This window comes from Odocoileus virginianus, chromosome 27 (assembly GCF_023699985.2).
Source record: "Odocoileus virginianus isolate 20LAN1187 ecotype Illinois chromosome 27, Ovbor_1.2, whole genome shotgun sequence".
NCBI classification, from domain to species: Eukaryota; Metazoa; Chordata; class Mammalia; order Artiodactyla; family Cervidae; genus Odocoileus; species Odocoileus virginianus.
Window position 1 is genome coordinate 36,997,033 of NC_069700.1, and position 22,789 is coordinate 37,019,821.

Here is a 22,789-nt window from a genome sequence, read left to right on the forward strand (position 1 = left end):
TAATGCTCAAAATTCTCCAAGCCATGCTTCAACAGTACTGAATTGAACTGAGAATTTCCAGATGTTCAAGCTGGATTTAGAAAAGACAGAGGAACCAGAGACCAAATTGCCAACATCCACTGGATCATAGAAAAAGGATGAGAGTTCCAGAAAAACATCTACTTCTGCTTTATTGACTATGCCAAAGCCTTTGACTGTGTGGATCACAACAAACTGGAAAATTCTTCAAGAGATGGGAATACCAGATCACCTTACCTGCCTCCTGAGAAATCTGTGTGCAGGTCATGAAGCAACAGTTAGCACCAGACACGAAACAATGGAATGGTTCCAAATTGGGAAGAGTACATCAAGGCTATAAATTGTCACCCTGCTTATTTAACTTATATGCAGAGTACATCATGTGAATTGCCAGACTGGATGAAGCACAAGCTGGAATCAAAATTGCCGGGAGAAATATCAATAACCTCACACATGCAGATGACACCACCCTTATGGAAGAAAGTGAAGAGGAACTAAACAGCCTCTTGATGAAAGTGAAAGAGCAGAGTGGAAAAGCTGGCTTAAAACTCAACATTCAGAAAAGTTAAGATCATGGCAACCGGTCCCATCACTTCATGGTAAATAGATGGGGAAACAATGGAAACAGTGAAAGACTATTTTCTTGGGCTCCAAAATCACTGTAGGTTGTGACTGCAGCCATGAAATTAAAAGACAATTGCTTCTTGGAAGAAAAGCTACGACCAAGCTAGACAGCATGTTAAAAAGCAGAGATGTTACTTTGCCGACAAATATCCATCTAGTCAAAGTTATGGTTTTTCTAGTGGTCATGTATGGATGTGAGAATTGGACCATAAAGCTGAGCGCTGAAGAGTTGATGCTTTTGAACTGTGGTGATGGAGCAGACTCTTGAGAGTCCCTTCAACTGCAAGGAGATCCAACCAGTCCATCCTAAAGGAAATAATTCCTGAATATACTTTGGAAGGACTGATGCTGGAGCAGAAGCTCCAACACTTTGGCTACCTGATGCAAAGAACTGCCTCATTGGTAAAGACTCTGATGCTGAGAAATATTGAAGGCAGGCAGAGAAGGGGACGACAGAGGATGAGATGGTTGGATGCCATCACTGACTCGGTGGACATGTGTTTGAGCAAGCTGCAGGAGTTGGTGATGGACAGGGAATCCTGGCATGCTATATTCCATGGGGTCACAAAGAGTGAGGCACAACTGAGCAACTGAACTGAACTTTACTGAGCAGACCAAAAAGATGGCAAGCCACTATTCCAGGGAACTGTCTTCCCCAAGTTAGTATTCAGTTTTGTTTTTTTTTTTAATTGATACTAGAAAGGAAGGAAGTGTGGTTAGTTGTTGCAAACTTCTTGGTGTTGGAATCCTTTGTTCTTGCTGCTGCCCATATAGGTTAGGTCATGATGTTCCTATAAACTGCCAACAAGATAGATGTTATTCTCTGTTTCACAACTTTTTATCTCTATAAGAATGGGAAAGTGTTATGCTTTTAAAGTTAAGAGCCTTGAGAATGGGCTCTCCTGTATATTTCTGGCTGTAGGCAATATATTGTAGCATAAGCAATAGAATACAAAGGGTAGAGTTAAAGAAACAGATTGCCCTATTGCATTAGGTGATGCCTACTCAGGAGCATCTCCTGTTTGATTAAGTTAAAGTCACCTGATTAGGAACTTTAAATGCATCTGCAAAATCCTTTGCCAGGTTCGATTAGCTAGAAGCAAGGCACAGTTTCCATCTATAATTAAGAGGGCGTTATGAAGGCAGTGGATGAGGGGTTCTGTGGAAAATTACTTTAGGGTTTGTTGGCCACAGAAATAAGGAAATCAACACAAAGATATAGATTCAGATGTGACTCAGAATAAAGCTACATGGACCTGTGAATAGGGTGTTTATAGATGCCAGAGAACTTGGTGTATGTGTGTGCACACGCTTTTATCAGTTAGCTTTTGCTGCTTAATGGACTATGCCAAAATTGTGTTTGCAAACAGCAACCGTTTATTTAGCTAAAAAATGTACAGATCAACAGTTTGTCTGTGTTCAGCGGGGTGGTTCTACAGATCTGGGTCAGGCTCAGTTGATCTTTACTGTGGTTCTTGATGTGCCTGCAGTTGGCTTCTGGGTCAGCTTGCTGGCTGGTTAATGGAGATGTGGCCTTGTAGTTCTTCCAGTGAAGAACTGGGCTCATTTACATCAAGGTGGTGCTGTCCACTCAGCAAGCCAGCAAGCACCAATCCAGAAGTGTTTTTCAATTCAATATGTCTTATAGTACATTTGCTAATGACCCACTGGTCAAAACAAGTCATATGACCAGTTGAGGTTAAAGAGTGAGTGAAGAAAAGGACTTTGCCTTTCTTATAAAAAGAGTAGAAAAATGTGGGTATTTTTACAGCCCACTACATGATAGTTATTACTTTTTAAAGATTGTAAGTATTCTGCTTTTAGGATGAGCGAATCAGGGAAAAAAAAAAAGATGGATACACAGCTTATGCGGGTGCGGGGGGGTGGGGGGGGGGGGGTGGACTGAAGAAATGGGATTCCAGAGAAAACAAAAGCTGCTGGAATGCAGAGCACAGTGCAGAATTTTCATTTAAAAAGGGAAAGTCCATTATAGTTCCATAGAATGAATGAAAGGGGAGAAAGAAAGTTCTAGAAACATTTAATTTTCCTGGTAATCTCAATTTTCCTTTTGTAAAAATAATCTAGATCATCTAATGAACACAGTGAGGGTGGTGCTGGGAAAAGGGTTTGTGGAGAATGTTAACTTTGTTGAAGGCTTGTTGAACAGGAGAGAAACTTGAGGGCAAAATATAAGAGAAGAAAACAATCCCAGACAATCCACACAAAAGGTGAGTGGTACACAGCCCTGCTGAGATTTACAGAGCTTACATTATATTGGTGTCCATCCACAGTGCTTTACCAGCGCACGGGTGAATCAGAGACAGGGACCCCCTCTGCCTCATTCAGGAAAGGTCTGTCTCACTCTCAGCTGATACCCTTATGCAGGACAAACTCATAAATAAGTGCAGTGGCCCTGCCAATCGACAGGATTATGTTAGATTTTTAAAATAGCAGCTTTAAGTAAACTAGATCTAGGAACATAAGGCAGTTGGTGGGACAGATTTAAGAATAACAATTTGCCAAGTGGATCTGCAAAAGAACAAGACAGAATGTTGACAGTAACTGCAAAAGGTTGAGATTAAAAAAGTATTTTTAAAACCTAAAATGCAAACTAGCAGGGGTTGAGGGAGATGAGACTGGGTCATAAGAGAAGGGCTGTGTTGTGAAGGAACAGTGGGTTCATGGTAGATATAGGGAGGTGTTGATGACACTATGAATGTCCATCCTGTGAGAAGAGGACAGAGCAGTAGGTATGTTTGGGAGACCTAGCTCTTATAGTGTAAGGACTGCATTTGAAGACATGGGAGAATCAGAAGTTTCTGCCTTGCATGACTGTTATCAATTGAGGGGAAAGTGTACAGCTATATATGTGGACCAACTTGGTTCAAATCTTGGTAGCTATTCAGAACACAGGCGACAGATCAGGCACTCTGGCTTTGAGTCTGATGTTTCAGAATCCATGGACACACTGGGAAAAAACTGAATATACACAGAAGCAGTTAATTTTATTTGTTTAATTTCTATTGAAGTATTGTTTATTTACAATGCTGTGTTAACATCTACAGTACAGCAAAATGATTCAATTATACATATATATATATACATTTTTTCATATTCTTTTTCTTTATGGTTTATGATAGGATACTGAATATAGTTCTCTGTGCTATATAGTTGGATCTTGTTTATCCATCCTACATGTAATAGTTTGTATCTGCTAACCTCAGTCTCCCACTCATCTCTCCCCCAAACCTTTCTCCCTTGGCAACCACAAGTCTATTTTCTATGTCTGTGAGTCTGTTTCTTTTTCGAAGTTAGGTTCGCTTGTGTCGTATTTTAGATTCCACATGTAAGTGATACCATATGGTATTATCTTTCTTTTTCTGACTTACTTTGCTTAGTATGACAATCTCTGGTTGCATCCATGTTGCTGCAAATGGTGTTATTTTGTCCTTTTTATGGTTAAGTAGTATTCCATTTTACGTGTGTATCACGTCTTCTTTACCCATTCATCTGCTGAAGGACGTTTAGGTTGTTTCCATATGTTGGCTATTGTGAAAAGTGTTGAGAAACAGTTAATTTTAGACTTACTAAAATGACAGGGCAACTCTATTACAGAGATTGGTTGTTCAAATTACTGATAATCTCTGTTATGTAGGATCCAAGGGTGGATTTAGGATTAAGACCATCCACCTGATGAGAGCAGAACATTGCAAGCATCCTCTGTTACAAAGATTATTGTGAATGTATTCAGAGCTCAGGATAGTTTTTCTAGGAGAAAGCTTTGACAATGATTTTGAAGTAGGTGTATGGTAAGGGGGTCTCAAGGAGTCAGAAGAGAGCTGGGGATGAGAGAACATGGCCAGCAGTGTTTTTAGAGAAGTTTCTGAAGCAAAGGCATCAAAAAAGGTCAGGTTAGAAAATAAATGGAGGAGAAGACAGAGAACAGGCTTGAGAGAGAAGGAATTAGTGCATCAGTAACAAACCTGGAGAACAGAACAGAGGGTATTAATGTGAGAGGATGAAGGGGTTGAAATAACTTGCAGGCATCTTAGAGAAGTGTATTATCCCCTGTAAGGGGTTTACAGGTGAGAAATAAAATAAAAGGCCTATTCTGAGTAAGTTGACTAAATTTTGACAGGTATCCATCCTTTCTTTCTGCATAAAATTATTCATGTCTAATAAAAATAAATGGAAAAAAATTATTCATGTCTTTATACCCTCTTTTTTTTAAAAAACTTATTAATAAGAGGAACTCAAGAAATGAATCTTTTTCGTTACAAAAGTCACTCTTCTCTCCTGGGAATTTTATAAGAATATGGTACCACATTTTAATTTTAGTATAAATTAGGATAATATAAAATTAGAAAAATATATTGCAAATGCTTATTAATACATTTATTAGAAAAATATAATAAAAACACTCTTAGACTCTTCAAAATCTTTCTCTTTGAACTTAGTTCTTCAGTAATCAAGTTTTAGAATTACTTATATTAGGTAAGACAGGACTTCATGCAATAGAATGTTTGGTAATTAGAAGCCATGGTCTTGAGGAAGTTGGAGAGAAGAGTCTTTTCTTTTGATGAGACCCTCAAAATCACAGTCCTGTGATTTTAACAGGACAATCAGGATGAATTAGTGAGTTTGTTATATAATATGAAGTTATTTGGAAACATGGCTGAAAAGGTAATGGGATTTTTGTGGCTGTGATTAATTTAAATTTTTTTATACCAAAAGCTATGGCATAACATAAAAAGAGACTCTATATAGTCTTGAAATTTCTTCATTCCTTCTGTGAGAAGAGATCAATCATTGGAAACAGAGAAAAACTTTCACTTGCAGCTAATCTTATGAGTTGGTTTTACAATCACTGGATAAGCAGAATTGTTTCTAAGTAAAACATGTGTGAGGAGGTTGTTAAACTTTCTATCTCAATTTTATTGAATTCTGCTTGATTTTCAATTATCCCTGATTTTCAGATATTCTGGGTTACATGCCAAAATTACTCAAAAATTATTTATGTGGCAAGAATTCTGTGTTGCAAATTTACAAACAAATTTACATATGAAAAGAAAGGAATATTTTGGATGCATTAGTTCAGAAACATATATAAGTTTTGGATGAGTTGTTGACATTTATCAGTTTTAAATATTTTTAGGACTCAAAGCTCTGATGTGAAAATCTTTGCATTCGGTCTGATGGGCACCTTTTTAACATGTTAAAAAGCAAAATCAAGAAATATCTTTTACTGAGTTTATAAATGAAGCTCTTGCTAAGTTAATTATTATGGTTGTAAGCTTTTCTGATATATACTGCAATATATATTATTATATATTATATATACAAATATAACAATAAATATTTATTAATGTTTTCAATAACAGATATTTTCTAAATTCTTTTTTGGTACAAATATTTTCCTTTTTATGGACTGATAGACTCCAATCAATAATTTTGAAAGGAAACCACTCTTTAAAAGATTTGGCTTTAGAATAATTTATAATTTCAGTACTTGTCCTAAAATACTGGATAATTTTAAAAAATAGCACAAGAATACAGATACCCAGTTATTTTATGGGCTCTCCCTAACCACTTTGGGACATTATTTCTTTATTTTCTTTTTATTTGATGTGGATTGGTGAATTGCATTGTTTCAGGCAGAATGCATTTGTAATACTCTACTTATCTATTCATTCCTTCCAGCATAACTCACATCATTTGTTAACTGTTCATTCTGACAAGTAATTAGGAAAAATATTTTTCATAAGCTAAAACTCCATCCCTATTTCACCCTTGGCTTTCATTCTCAATTTATCACTGTATAGTGATGTTGGGTGCTGTATCTTTTGAATTCTGGGCATTATTTTCAGGTTTACAGTGTGTAGGAAAAGTCTTAAGTTTTTAGAATTTTAAACAAAGTGTGTTAAACTTTTGAAAGATTGTAATCATTTTTATCATATTATGGCTTATAGTCTTACAATGGAAGAAAAGCTATTTCCTTTCCGAAGTGCATTTTGAAATTTATATTAATGATGATTTAAATCTTTTCAAATCACCCAATTCCAAAAGAAGATAACTCTTTTAGATTTTGTCAATGAATTACTTTCCAAAGGGAGACATGCAAATACAATTTTATATTGATGTTTATTCCAGGGAATCAATGAGATCTAGTGTCTAAGAGTTCACCATTTATTTATATTTTATTTCAAATTCAAAGAGACGCCTCATTAGCAAAGCTGAGTTTCTTCCATTTTGGGGGAGGTTTAAGGGCTTCCTTGTGTAAACGAATAGGACTGTTTGCATAAACGCACAAGTGGCAAGAATGCTTTGACAGTTTCACAAATGATGTCCTATGACCCTGTCTATTTCTCTTTCCTCTAGTTAACTTCTCCCACTGCCTCTGAGCAGCTTGCCTGTAAACCACCTGCTTTCTCCTTTGTTTCTCCAACTAATCAGAAAACACCACCTGCCCCAGGCGACCTCGCCGGCGCCTCTGTCCTGGAGGAGTTCCACTCGAGGAGGCTGGATACCCGTGGGGCCCTGGTAGAAGAAACAACCACGTACTTTCAAACTTCCGCTCACTCTGCACCCTTTTTTGCACCGAAGGGCACGTCCTCGACGTCACAGGTCCCCCAGTCCGCTCAGGTATCAGGTTCTCCTTCATCCAGTCCAAGCGCAGCACAGCAAAACCCGGGGCAGCCTTCCGAAGTCCTCAAGAAGACGGTCACCTCGAACGTCCTTAGTCCCAAAGAGAGTCCGAGAGCCTCTTCTCCTTCACCAGCCTCCGGTGCTTCTCTGAAGTCGGGTGCAGCCTCCTACATCCCAGTCCGCATCGTCACGCACTCGCTCTCGCCGAGTCCCAAAGCTTTCCCCGCCCCTTTCCACGGCTCTTCCTCCACGGTCTGTAGCCAAGCGTCCTCCAGCGCGAGCCTCTCAAGGCCAGGGGTGAAACCCCTGGTGCCCTCCAGGCTTTCGGTTCTCACTGCCATCCTCAAGTCCAACCCTTCCCACCAAAGGCCCCTTTCCCCGGCCTCCTGTCCCACCTTCTCTCTCAACTCCCTGGCTTCCTCCACGCTCACGCTTGATCAAAAAGCCAAACAAACCCCACCCACACCTAAGAAATCCCTCTCAAGTTGCTCCCTGCGATCGGGGTCTCCCGAGCAAAGGGAAAACCCGGTTTCCCACCTCAGCCAGCCATCCTTCCCCTTTTCTTCTCCCACCAAAGCTGCTCCCTCTCCCCAGGCATCGGCCCTTTCTCCCCCAAAACAGGGCAGTAGCAGCTTCGCTTCTGTGATTGTAGAGAAAATGCCATCCCCGACTCTGAAGAGCAGCCCAGTGACTTCCCAGCTGCAGACCGGTACCTCCAGCTCCGTGGGTCTGCCTCCCGTCCCTCCAAGCTTTTCTCCTCTGTCTTCCAAAGGCAGACAGGATGCTGACCCCAGAGGCCCGGGAAAGCCCAGGGATATCTGCTCGCATGCTTCTGCATCACCTTCCTCCACATCGTCTTCTGTGTCTCCTCCCACTAACCCAAGGGCCAGGCTCTCCTCACCAGAGAGACTCTACCATCCGTCCCCAGCTCTTTCAAACCTGATAAACCGATCCAGGAGCGCACAAGCGCTGGCCTCTGGCCAAGGGCAGACTCCGTCTACTCCGCGCCCAGCCCCTGTCTCCAGCTCCAGCTCTGCCTCTCTTCCCCGTCTGGGGCCCTCTGCTCTCCCCCTGGCTAATCCTCCCACAAAAGCACGCCAGCTCAGCCCCTCCGCGCTGCGCCCAGATCTTAGCCCGCCTTCAAGACTTGGGAAACCCGAAAGCTCTGTATCTGAGCACAGGTCATCTGTCTCAGCCCCGTCACCTCCCTTCTCTCTAACAAGAACCCAGGAGCTGAGTTCACCTTGTACATTGTCCATGTCAGCAGGCCCTGAGAATAAGAAACCCAAGGTATTTCTTTTGCACGTTGCATGGTGCATGCTGCTTTTGAAATACAGAAGAATTTTTTTTTCCAGGGGAAAATCAATGATTATGATATTCATTCTGCTCCTACAAGGAGGTAGTGCAAGAGGATATAAGACTTGGTATATTTGAATGTGTGGATGAACTATAATCTGTTTAAAATTGTGCATGTTTCTGAAAACCTCTTTGATTTTGCAAATCCTCTTCTGGTATCTTTTTATATCTATGGCCTTAAGGGCACTTTTTTCCCAGGCATAACGAGTTATATTATTGATCCCAAAGATGGAATTAGAGCAGTTAGATGAGATTTGGGAATATGATACATTTATGATTTGTTTAATAACATGAACCCTATTATCCACCAAGATATCCTATACTGATAGAATAGTAGATAGGATTAGTGTAAAATGGAATTTTATATGTCAAGCCCCAAATGATTGCAAAGTCACTTTGAAAACTTCCTATTTCCTTTGCTGGCATTTATTTATTATTATTAATTTTTCCCCTTCTACAATGTTGATTTCTTTATTGCTTTCCATAAACCTCAAGCTAAATCAATATGTATTTAGTTATATATTTATTTATATATGGCAAAATAGAATAGAAATTTCCTTTGTATGTGAAAACTACTTGTTTTATTCTAAACACTAAATACATAATGATTATAAAATACAGAAAGAGTGGACAGGCTGGGTATAGGGAAATAGAATTAAGAGAGGAGAAATATTGACTTTTAAATGCTTCGACATAACCTGTTGAACAAGGATGTGGATCAGCATCTATCTTAATGTGAGAAAGGAAACATTTGAAGGAGTTACTCATAGCATTAGTGGCTGGTTTGTCCTGGAAGAAGACATCTCTGCTCTAGAATAGCACCTCTGCCGGCTTCCCAGCTGTTCCCATGTAACTTAGGATTTGGAGTTTATCTGTGGTTAGTTAGATAGCTTAGAATTCAGTCATTATTATACACATGAAATAAAATTATGAAAATACCTGAATTTAGAAGGGGATTGGGATTTTCAGTTCAGTGTGTTGAAATAACACCATTAGAGCATCCAGGTTGATTCCATGGAGATTGTGTTCAACTCTATCACTGTCAGGGTGGTGAACTAATCATGGGAAAGATGAAAGAGCCACATGATCTTGTATTAATAAGATCTTAACCTATTAAGGTTACAATATGATTCACCTTAAAAGCATGTATTAGACATCTACTGTATGCCCACTGCTATACTAGCTTTTTAGAGGATATGTGTTTTATTTTTAAGGAAAAGATAATCCTTTGTCTTAAAATACAGTTTTTTATTTAGCAGAAAAGCATACATATATCTGAGCTTCCCAGGTGACGCTAGTGGTAAAGAACCCTCCTGCCAATGCAAGAAACAGACGTGGGTTATATCCCTGGGTCAGAAGACCCCTGGAGAAGGAAATGACAGACCACTCCAGTGGGCTTGAGAATTCCATGGACAGAGGAGCCTGGCAGGCTACAGTCCGTAGGATCACAAAGGGTTGGACACAACTGAAGCGACTTAGCACATATGCACACATACATGTGTATATATATATATATAATGTGGAGAAGCTGTAGAGACTTAGTAAATTTACAGTAAACCTAGAAAGCAAGGACAAGGCAATATTAACAGTATAATACAGATTATGTATATAAAAGGTCACTGAATTCAGAGAAATATTGTTATGGAATATGGTTAGTGAGGGAAGTTATCATAAATGTCAGGCCTGTTGGAATTGTTTAGGATTTAGCTTAATGAAGAGGAAAGCAGTTGGCATTTCAGAAATGTTAAATGACCTGATCAAATATCCAGAAGATGGTCCCAGATGAATGTATGTGGACACATGAGAATACTGGTCTTTTCATCAACTAGTGATAATAGCAGTGATAATTACAGTAACAGAGATCAAATACTCTCTGTGAATCATGAACCATCATAGTAGTTACACAAAGCTGTTAAAATTTAATTAGAAGAGACTATGTCTGTTAATTTTGTTATGACCGTATAAGATTGGTCATATTATTTTCTCCATTCTCTGTACCAAGAAGCTGTTGTTCAATGAATAGCTTGCTCAGGTAATGTTTCTTATGCTGACTGAGATGACATTTATATTAATTGAAGTCTACCGAATCTTGAAGCCATTTTTCTTTAACTGAGATTTACTGCAACAAAGCAATAACTCATATTCATTATAATTTTAGCTTGATTTATTAGTTCTTAGGAAGGAAATCATCATTATGAGATGATGATTAGAATGATCAACTGATATAATATTTGGATCATTTTAAAATGTAATTTTCCAGATTATGAAGTCCTTCTATTTTAAAAAGCAAATGGGATAGAAGAAATCTTTTACCCTAATTTTAAATTTGAAAAAGTGGTTTATTTGAAGTAAATGAGCTGGTGGTTATTTTTTCAATACATATATATTATTATGGAATTCATTTGTGATATATTAAGAAAAAAAAACCCTGGTGATTTAAACATTACCTTTTCCTGAATTTATTGACAATTATCTCTTAAACCACACTGCGTTATACTTAAATTATTCTTTACTTCTGTGAAAAGTAGTTTTACTCCACTGGCTTCTCTAGAGAGTTTCTGTTTGTGGTTCACTTTGCTTTGCTTATGTTTTGTCCTGTTTTTGAAGAGCTGGAAGAGGATGAGCCTGAAGGGAGTTCTGATAAAATCTTTTTGTCCTAAAATCAAGTTTTTTGATGACCTGTTCCTTCACAGCTCACTTACTACTCCCAGTATTGAAGAATTCTTGGCATTTGCTTTATTTATTCCTGTTTAGTTTCTTTATTTCCAAGTTCGTATAATTCAAACTTATAGAAATGCATGATAAAATTTGATGAACTGTATTAAAATATGAAGAGTAGTGATAATTTATCCATTTTTATCTGTTTCTTTGAACAGAAAAATATTTCATATAATGGATAAAATTTATAATAACTTCTGAAAAATTAGTTTCTCTTGAATAACACTCTTCTTTATCATATTTATTTCCTCATTTTTTTTGCTATTATCTCTCTAGGTAAAAATCAGCCGTGTGTGTGTGTGTGTGTGTATATATATATATATATATATATATATATAGAGAGAGAGAGAGAGAGAGAGAGAGAGAGAGAGAGAGTTATATATATATATGTGAAAGAAAGTAAAGTGAAGTTGCTCAGTCGTGTCTGACTCTTTGCGACCCTATGGACTGTAGCCCACCATTCCCCTCCATCCATGGGATTCTCCAGGCAAGAATACTGGAGTGGGTTGCCATATCCTTCTCCAGGGGATCTTCCCGACCCAGGGATCGAACCTGGGTATCCCACATTGCAGGCAGACTCTTTTACCGTCTGAGGCACCAGGGGATTCACACACACACACACACACACACACACACACACGTATATAAACTTGAGTATAAAAAGTTCATTAAAATGAACACTGATGGATACTGGAAGAGATAAACTTACCCCTAATTCCCAGTTTCTTTTGATGTTTGACTAGCTTTGCTTAAATTGCTAAGATTATTTTATAGATTGATAGGAGGAAATAGACAAAAGCTTTGGGATATCAAATAATTTCTGTGTTTTTATGGAGTTTCTTATCTGGCTCTTTCCACTGTGGTTCTAACCTGAGCACAGAACCCTCTTTGAAGTCAAAGAGTTTCAGATTTAGATCAGCTTCCCTCAGTGCCAGATCGCAAAAGGAGAGTGGTCCTATAATACAGAAGATGAGCAAATTAAAACATCAGTGCTTGAAAGATATTAGTTCCAAGCCTGGGCCCTATTCTCCTTTTATATGAAAATAAAATGGAACAGCTGGATAATGCTGAGCTAAATTCAGGGATAAGACGTGTCTGATACTTCTTTCTCATAGATAGAATCTTAAGGTTTTGAGTCTGTATAATGTAATGCTATATTTTAATTTCAGCTATGGTTGAAAATACGACTTCACATTATAATCATGGCCCTGGACAGGAGGGGTGTCTCCTTGAGTGTTGCTCCCATGGCTTTTTGAGCAACATGTGTATTGTTGGAGACCTTTCTTTTCGCCTTGGGGAAGTCTGAATATCAGAAAACTAATCCACAGAGTTGTATTTGGGCTTCTAATATATTTGGCCTTCACTTATAAAATAGTTTATATTTTTTTCCTAGTGGGTATCATGGCATTCTATATGGAAATTTGGGATGGTCATTATATCAAAAACTCATTCATTTTGCTCCTCACTGATGATGGTCTAGAGCTCTGTGAGGGTCCAGTGGTGTGGCTGCCCTGGCTTGAATGCTGTCTAGGCACATAGCTTATTTAGATAATCATTTGGGAGCTTTTTCATATTTCCTGAACTTTGATAAAACTGATGTTTTATTATAAATAATAATATATAATATATATAATATAATATATATGATATAATAATATATAATAATATTATAATATTATAAATAAAACTGATGTTTTATTTATAAACTCTCATTCCTTTAAGGCATCATAACATTTCCAAATATATCACACTGGAAACTTGGTGGTAAGCTTCTATGTGACTGTCTCCATTTCTGCTGATCCTCATGTAATCTGGGAAACAAACAGTATGAAATGTACCTTCATGAGGAAAAATGGAGGTTTTAATCTGGGTTCACAACAAATCACTCATTCCTACAATCAATATGCATTGAGTGCTTATTATGTATACATTTCAAAGTTGTGAAGATGTTGAAACCAATAAAATTGCACAAAATGCCTGCTAAAAGAACGTTTATAATCTACGGTGAAAGAGAAACAACCCTCCGTCCTCAATAAGTAAATTGTCTTGTCTATGAGAAGATCATAAGTGGGTTGGAGAAAAGTCTATCAGGGTAAGAGGTGGTGGTTTTCATAAATTTATATTGGGTGGTGGAGATAGGTTTCTTTGAGAGGGTGACATCTGTGGAGGTGATGCTTCTTGAGAGAGTATAGTCAGGAAAAATTCCTAAGGCCACAGACCACCAGGCCAGTACAAAGAACAGATAGGGAACCAGTGTGGCAAAGTAGAGTGAGTGGGGGAAGCTGCAGTTGTCAGAGGAAGATGTAACTGGGAGAGCTTGGTCCTATGAGGACTTGTGGACCACTTCTAAGTCTTCAATATTTTAAATTTTATTTTAATTTATTTACTTTTACTGATGCATAGTTGATTTACAATATTGTGTTAGTTTCAGATGTACAGCAAAGTGATTCAGTATATATATATATATATATATATATATATATAAATATATATATATATATATATGGTGTTTTCCAGATTCTCTTCCCTTATAGATTATCACAAGATATTTAGCACAGTTCAGTTCAGTTCAGGCACTCAGTTGTGTCCGACTCTTTGCGACCCCATGAACCTCAGCCCGCCAGGCCTCCCTGTCCGTCACCAGCTCCCTCAGTTTACCCAAACTCATGTCCATTGAGTCAGTGATGCCATCTAACCATCTCATCCTCTGTCATCCCCTTATCCTCCTGCCCCCAATCCCTCCCAGCATCAGGGTCTTTTCCAATGAGTCAGCTCTTTGCATCAGGTGGTCAAAATATTGGAGTTTCAGCTTCAACATCAGTCCTTCCAATGAATACCCAGGACTAATTTCCTTTAGGATGGACTGGTTGGATCTCCTTGCAGTCCAAGGGACTCTAAAGAGTCTTCTCCAACACCACAGTTCAAAAGCATCAATTCTGCACTCAGCTTCTTTATAGTCCAACTCTCACATCCATACATGACCACTGGAAAAACCATAGCCTTGATTAGATGGACCTTTGTCAGCAAAGTAATGTCTCTGCTTTTTAATATGCTGTCTAGGTTGGTCATAACTTTCCTTCCAAGGAGTAAACGTCTTTTTATTTCATGGCTACAGTCACCATCTGCAGTGATTTTGGAGCCCAGAAAAATATAGTCAGCCACTGTTTCTATTGTTTCCCCATGTATTTGCCATGAAGTAATGGGACCATGTGCCATGATCTTAGTTTTCTGAATGTTGAGCTTTAAGCCAACTTTTTCACTCTCCTCTTTCACTTTCATCAAGAGGCTCTTTAGGTCTTCTTCACTTTCTGCCATAAGGGTGGTGTCATCTGCATATCTGAGGTTATTGATATTTCTCCTGGCAATCTTGATTCCAGTTTGTGTTCCTCCAGCCCATTGTTTCTCATGATGTACTCTGCATGTAAGTTAAATAAACAGGGTGACAATATACAGCCTTGATGTACCTCTTTTCCTATTTGGAACCAGTCTGTTGTTCCATGTCCAGTTCTAACTGTTGCTTCCTGACCTGCATACAGGTTTCTCAAGAGGCAGGTCAGGTGGCCTGATATTCCCATCTCTTTCAGAATTTTCCACAGTTTATTGTGATCCACACAGTCAAAGGCTTTGGCATAGTCGAAAACATCTATGATTTTCTGGAATTCTCTTGCTTTTTCGATGATCTGGCAGATGTTGGCAATTTGATCTCTGGTTCCTCTGCCTTTTCTAAAGCCATCTTGAACATCTGGAAGTTTATGGTTCATGTATTGCTGAAACATGACTTGGAGAATTTTGAGCTTTACTTTACTAGCGTGTGAGATAAGTGCAGTTGTGTGGTAGTTTGAGCATTCTTTGGCATTGCCTTTCTTTGGGATTGAAATGAAAACTGACCTTTTCCAGTCCTGTGTCCACTGCTGAGTTTTCCAAATTTGCTGGCATATTGAGTGCAGCACTTTCACAGCATCATCTTTTAGGATTTTAAATAGCTCAACTGGAATTCCATTACCTCTACTAACTTTGTTTGTAGTGATACTTCCTAAGGCCCACTTGACTTCACATTCCAGGATGTCTGGCTCTAGGTGAGTGATCACACCGTCATGATTATCTGGGTCGTGAAGATCTTTTTTGTATAGTTCTTCTGTGTATTCTTGCCACCTCTTCTTAATATCTTCTGCTTTGTTATGTCCACACCATTTCTGTCCTTTAATGAGCCCATCTTTGCATGAAATGTTCCCTTGATATCTCTAATTTTCTTTTAAGTGATCTCTAGTCTTTCTTATTCTATTGTTTTCCTCTATTTCTTTGCAGTGATCACCGAGGAAAGCTTTCTTATCTCTCCTTGCTATTCTTTGGAACTCTGCATTCAAATGGTTATATCTTTCCTTTTCTCCTTTGCTTTTTGCTTCTCTTGTTTTCACAGCTATTTGTAAGGCCTCCTCAGAGAACCATTTTACTTTTTTGCATTTCTTTTTCTTGGGGATGATCTTGCTCCCTGTCTCCTGTACAATGTCATGAATCTCCATCCATAGTTCTTCAGGCAGTCTGTCTATCAGATCTAATCCCTTGAATCTATTTCTCACTTCCACTGTATAATCATAAGGGATTTGATTTAGGTCATACCTGAATGGTCTAGTGTTTTTCCCCATTTTCTTCAATTTAAGTCTGAATTTGGCAATAAGGAGTTCATGATCTGTGCCACAGTCAGCTCCCGGTCTTGTTTTTGCTGACTGTATAGAGCTTCTCCGTCTTTGGCTGCAAAGAATATAATCAATCTGATTTTGGTATTGACTGTGTGGTGATGTCCATGTGTAGAGTCATACCTTGTGCTGTTGGAAGAGGGTGTTTCCTATGATCAGTGCGTTCTCTTGGTAAAACTCTATTAGCCTTTGCCCTGCTTCATTCCGTGCTCCAAGGCCAAATTTGCCTGTTACTCCAGGTGTTTCTTGACTTCCTACTTTCGCATTCCAGTCCCTTATAATGAAAAGGACATCTTTTTTGGGTGTTAGTTCTAAAAGGTCTTGTAGGTCTTCACAGAACCATTCAACTTCAGGTTCTTCAGTGTTACTGGTTGGGGCATAGACTTGGATTACTGTGATATTGAATGGTTTGCCTTGGAAACAAACAGAGATCTTGCTGTCGTTTTTGAGACTGCATCCAAGTACTGCATTTCAGACTCTTTACTGTGTTAAATCTTTGATGTTTATTTTGAGTAAGTCAGGGGACCATTGGGATGACTTATTTTTTAAATTTATTTAATCTTTATTGGAGTGTCATTGCTTTACAGTGTGTGTTAGTTTCTCCTGTACAGTGGAGTGAATCAGCTGCACATGTTCATACTGTTGTTGTTTGGTTACTAAGTGAAGTCTGACTCTTTACAACCCCGTGGACTATAGCCTGCACAAGGGCCCTCTGTCCATGGGATTTCCCAGGCAAGAATGCTGGAGTGGGTTGTCATTTTCTTCTCCAGGGGATCTTCCTGACTCAGGGACAGAACCGATGTCTTCTCATTGCGGGCAGATTCTTTACCACTGAGCCACCTGGGAAGTCACACATACACATACATCCCCTCGTTTGTTGATTTCCTTCCCATTTAGGTCACCACATAGCACTGAGTCGAGTTCCCTGTGTGATACAGTAGGTTCTCATCAGTTAGTTTTGTATCTTATATACACCTATCGATGGTGTATATATGTGAATCCCAATCTCCCAATTCATCCCAGTTCCCTTCCCCACTTGGTATCCATATATTTGTTTTCTATGTCCAAGTCTCTATTTCTGTTTTGCAAATAAGATCATCTGCACCATTTTTCTAGATTCCACATATGCATTTTAATATAAAGTATTTGTTTTTCTCTTTGTGACTTATTTCACTCTGTGTGCCAGTCTCTATAAGTCTATCCACGTCTCTACAAATGACCCACTTTTATTCATTTGACATAAGTTAATCTATCTTGCTGCTTTGCTGTGACTGTTAGAGGGTGAGAGGGATAATAGGAGACCTTAGGAAGCTATTGCAACCACCTGGGGGTGGAGGAGTGATGGATGATGGAGGCTCTGGTGGCAGTGAAGGAGAAGATAGTGTTTCTGGGTATATTTTGTCGGTAGATTAGCAAACATTCAGCCATCATCAAAGCCAGCTGTATGTAAAATACTAAAAAAGCTGATGCTAGACATGTGTATCTTTTTGTTTACTTTTTCTGCTTTTCTCCCACTGTCTTCTCCACATCCTCCACCTTGGCACCTTTCTGGGGATTCTAGATTTTCACAATTGTCACATCCCTGCCATCTCAGAACTAACCAATTCTGTATCCCATTCTTTTGCTTCTCTTCAGCTAGCTTTTCCAAACTTGTCTTAGGAAGGATTCACACTCAAGTGACAGTGGTTGACCAAAGCCCTATTTTTTTAATCCTCAGGGAGTTATGCATTTTTACTAAGGGATGATTGTGCAGTTTAACTCAAAGAAGAGACTTTTCTAAGTCGTGAACAGCAGATGAGGAATCAAAATTTTGTTTTTTTTATACTTCCTGAATCTTACGGTAATTTTTAATTAAATACTTCCATTTAAGTCAACAAATATTTGCTGAACATTTGTTCTTTTCTGGGTTGGTACTAGGTGTTGGAAATAATATACAATCTCTCCTCTAAATGACCTATGAAGCTAATAAGGATGGCAGAATCTTGTAATGCAATGAAATAAATGCTATACATTTGATAGAAACACAAAAAAATAAATCGGCTGTGGAGAAGGAAACTGGGAAGAGCTGTTCTGGGAACTTCTCCTAGTAGCTTGCACCTTCTCTGCCTGGCCGTTACCTACAGTCAGCCTGCTACGCCCACACCACTGTAGTTACTAGGCTCAGTGTGGACCTTGCGTTCTGCCAGTAACTCAGATGTAAGGGACGTGTCTGGGCAGCCTCCTTCTGTGAATTGGATCAGGGCTTGGCTTGAGCTCTCATCTCAGGGAGACTCTAACTAGGGCAGTGTAAACGTGGTCCCTGCAGAGCAGGAAGTGGACATCAGGAGTGATGCTCTCAGCCATGCGATGCACGCCTACAGGGACGCTGACTGTACTGAAAGTGTAACCATGAGTTCAAATCCCTGATTCTCAAGGCAAGGAGTACAGTTTGTTCTGAGGTCGCTTAGCTCTTTATTACTAGAGCCTTTGGTGAATTTACCATGTCAGTGATGGCAGGTGGGGGCTTTCCTGGTGGCTCAGACAGTAAAGAATCTGCCTACAGTGCAGGAGACCTGGGTTCAATCCCTGGGTCGGGAACATCCACTGGAGAAAGGAATGGCTACCCACTCCAGTATTCTAGCCCGGGAAAGCTCATGGACAGAAGAGCCTGGGGGGCTACAGTCCATAGGGTCCACAGACTTGGGCACAGCTGGGTGACTAACACTTTTACCTGGGCTTCCCAGGTGGCGCTAGTGGTAAAGAACCTGCCTGCTAATGCAGGAGATGTAAGAGACACAGGTTCCATCTCTGGGTTGGGAAGATTCCTTGGAGGAGGGCATGGCAATCCACTCCAGTATTCTTGCCTGGAGAATCCCATGGACACAAGAGCCTGGCAGGCTACAATCCATAGGGTCGCACAAACTCCGACACAACTGAAGTGATTTAGCATGCATACACACACACACAGTGAAGGGGAGATGGTGACAATAGTGGTGGGAAATATTTTCTGAAGGGGAAGGGTGTTCTTGCTTTCCTAATTTTCATACCCAGGATTTATGTTGCAATATCTAGCATCGCCTATAAATAGAATTAGCTCTGATAAACTTGCATACAAAAATACCAGTTCTTTTTTTAAACTTAAACTTTGCCCTGCACTTGTCATGTAGTAGATATTTAAGAAATATTTATTGAATGATGGCTCAAAGCATAGATTGAAAATTAAAGAGATACAATAGTTATCATTGAATTTTTTGCTGGATTCAAAGTCAGCCTCATTGGTTCTACCTTGTATGATTTGTTAATGGTGATTCCAGTCTTTAATATTACAGCCTATTATTATTATTTGAGTTATAATTATAGTGACTGGAGTGATTTGTAATTTTAAACCAAAGAAGAGAAGTCAATATATTTGATTTAATACCTGGAAGTCTTGAAATGCTGAAGAAGAAATATGTTCCAAATTAGAATATTGTTAAGAAAACACAGAGGAAATATAGTGAACATAAAAGGCATCTCTTATGGCAATAAGAGTCAGTGATGCTATCTAGCCATCTCATCTGTTGCTGCCCCCTTCTCCTTTTGCCTTTGGTTTTTCCCAGCATCAGGGTCTTTTTAAAAGTGTTGGCTCTTCTCAACAGGTAGCCAAAGTATTGGAGCTTCAACTTCAGCATCAGTCCCTACAATGAATATTCAAGACTTATTTCCTTTAGGATTGACTGGTTTGATTTCCTTGGAGTCCAAGGGACAATCAAGACTCCTCCAGCACCACAGTTCAAAAGTTTCAATTCTTCTGTGCTCAGCCTTCTTTATGGTCCAACTCTCACAATCTGTACATGACTACTAGAAAACCATAGCTTTGACTGTATGCACCTTTGTTGGCAAAATGATGTCTTTGCTTTTTAATATGCTGTCTAGGTTTGTCATACCTTTTCTTCCAAGGAGCAAGCATCTTTTAATTTCATAGCTGCACTCACCATCTGCAGTGATTTTTGAGTCCAAGAAAATAAAATTTGTCACTGTTTCCACCTTTTCCCCATATATTTGCCATGAAGTGATTGGACCAGATGCCATTAGTTTTATTAATGTTGAGATTCAAGCCAGCTTTTTCACTCTCTTCTTTCACCCTCATTAAGAGGCTCTTTCATTTCTCTTCACTTTCTGCCATTCAGTTCAGTTCGGTTCAGTTGGTTAGTCGTGTGAGATTCTTTGCAACCCCATGGACTGCAGCAGGCCAGGCTTTCCTATCTATCATCAACTCCCGGAGCTTGCTTAAACTCATGTACATTGAGTCAGTGATGCCAACCAACCATCTCATCTGTTGTCCCCTTATTCTCCTACCTTCAATCTTTCCTAGCCTCAGAGTCTTTGCCAGTGAGTCAATTCTTCGCATCAGGTGGTCAAAGTACTGGAGTTTCAGCTTCAGCATCAGTCCTTCCAATGAATATTCAGGACTGATGTCCTTTAGGATGGACTGATTGGATCTCCTTGCAGTTCAAGAGACTCTCAAGAGTCTTCTCCAACACCACAGTTCAAAAGCATCAGTTCTTCAGCCCTCAGCGTTTTTTTATAGTCTCACATCCATACATGACTACTGGAAAAACCATAGCCTTGACTAGACAGACCTTTGTTGGCAGAGTAATGTCTCTGCTTTTTAATATGCTGTCTAGCTTGGTCATAGCTTTTCTTCCAAGGAGCAAGCATCTTTTAATTTCATGGCTTCAGTCACCATTTGCAGTGATTTTGGAGCCCAAGAAAATAAACTCTGTCATTGTTTCCACTGTTTCCCCATCTATTTGCCATGAAGTGATGGGACCGGATGCCATGATCTAAGTTTTTTGAATGTTGAGTTTTAAGCCAGGTTTTCCACTTTTCTCTGTCACTTTCATCCAGAGGCTGTATAGATCCTCTTCACTTTCTGGCATAAGGGTGGTGTCCTCTGCATATCTGAGGTTATTGATATTTCTCCTGGTAATCTTGATTCCATCTTGTGCTTCATCCAGCCTGGCATTTCGTCTGACATACTCTGCATATAAGTTAAATAAGCAGGGTGACAAAATACAGCCTTGACGTTTCCCAATTTGGAACCAGTGTGTTGTTCCATGTCCGGTTCTAACTGTTGCTTCTTGACCTGCATACAGATTTCTCAGAAGGCAGGTAAGGTGGTCTGGTGTTCCCATCTCCTTAAGAATTTTCCACAGTTTTTTGTGATCTACACAGTTAAAGGCTTTGGCGTAATCAGTAAAGCAGAAATAGATGTTTTTCTGGAACTCTCTTGCTTTTTCTATGATCCAGTGGATGTTGGCAATTTGATCTCTGGTTCTTCTACCTTTTCTAAAACCAGCTTGAACATCTGGAAGTTCACAGTTCACATACTGTTGAGGCCTGGCTTGGAGAATTTTGAGCCTTACTTTTCTAGTGTGTGAGATGAGTGCAATTGTGCGGTAGTTTGAGCATTCTTTGGCACTGCCTTTCTTTAGGTTTGGAATGAAAAGTGACCTTTTCCAGTCCTGTAACCACTGCTGAGTTTTCCAATTTGCTGTCATATTGAGTGCAGCACTTTTGCACCATCATCTTTTAGGAATTAAAATAGTTCAACTGGAATTCCATCACCTCCACTAGCTTTGTTTGTGGTGATACTTCCTAAGGCTCACTTGACTTCTCATTCCAGGATGTCTGGCTGTAGGTGAGTGATCACACCATTGTGGTTATCTGGGTCATGAAGATCTTTTTTTTAATAGTTCTTCTATGTATTCTTGCCACCTCTTCTTTATATCTTCTGCTTGTCTTGATCCATACCGTTTCTGTCCTTTATTGAGTCCATCTTTGCATGAAATATTCCCTTGGTACTTCTAATTTTCTTGAAGAAATCTCTAGTTTTTACCATTCTATTGTTTCCCTCTATTTCTTTGCATTGATTGCCGAGGAAGCCTTTCTTGTCTCTCCTTGCTATTCTTTGGAAGTCTGCATTCAAATGGGTATATCTTTCCTTTTCTCCTTTGTCTCTAGCTTCTGTTTTTCTGAGCTATTTGTAAGTCCTCCTCAGACAACCATTTTGCTCTTTTGCATTTCTGCCATAAGGGTGGTGTCATCTGCATGTCTGAGGTTATGGGTATTTCTCCAGGCGATCTTGACTCCAGCTTGTGAGCCATTCAGCCCAGCATTTGGCTTGATGTACTCTGCATATAAGTTAAGTAAACAGGGTGACAATATAAAGCCTTGACGTACTGCTTTCCCAATTTGAAACAATCCATTGTTCCACGTCTGGTTCTAACTGTTGCTCTTGACCCGCATACAGATTTCTCAGGAGACAGGTCAGGTGGTCTGGTATGCCCATTTCTTGAAGACTTTTCCCCAGTTTGCTGTGATCCACAGAGTCACAGGCTTTAGCATAGTCACTGAAGCAGAAGCAGATGTTTTTCTGGAGCACCTAGATTCTAATATGTTGACATTCAGTCTTGATCTTTCTTATTTGACCGTGCTCACTTTGCCTTCATCCATGATGGGAACATGTATCTTAGAGATGCACGAGGCTCCAGATACAGGAAGTACGAGAAAGGACATCTGGTTGATGTAAAGATGTTCAATCTCATGGTCTAGAAAAATTGTATCACAAAAAAAGAAAGATGAAATTTCTACTTCTATTGCAAAACTATTGTAAATTATGGAAAAGAAGAGATTTACCAGAAAAAAGAAGAAAGCAGTTTTTTTTTAAACACAAAATTCCAAGGTAAATTCTGAAAATTATGGCAACTTCT

General features: G+C 39.3%; 1 protein-coding gene across 22 annotated transcripts in view; it reads left to right on the forward strand.

The window, feature by feature from the left end:
- MLIP (muscular LMNA interacting protein) overlaps positions 1–22,789 on the forward strand; it is a 299,319-nt gene that overhangs the window by 162,874 nt on the left and 113,656 nt on the right. For 20 of the 22 annotated variants that reach the window (XM_070456693.1, XM_070456691.1, XM_070456692.1 and 17 more), the window contains one exon: positions 7,021–8,577. The exons of 1 other annotated variant lie outside the window; for it this stretch is intronic. In XM_070456693.1, coding sequence (XP_070312794.1) covers positions 7,021–8,577 — 1,557 coding nt within the window. The remainder of the gene's footprint in view (positions 1–7,020; positions 8,578–22,789) is intronic. One more of the 22 variants, XM_070456679.1, reaches the window with a different exon arrangement.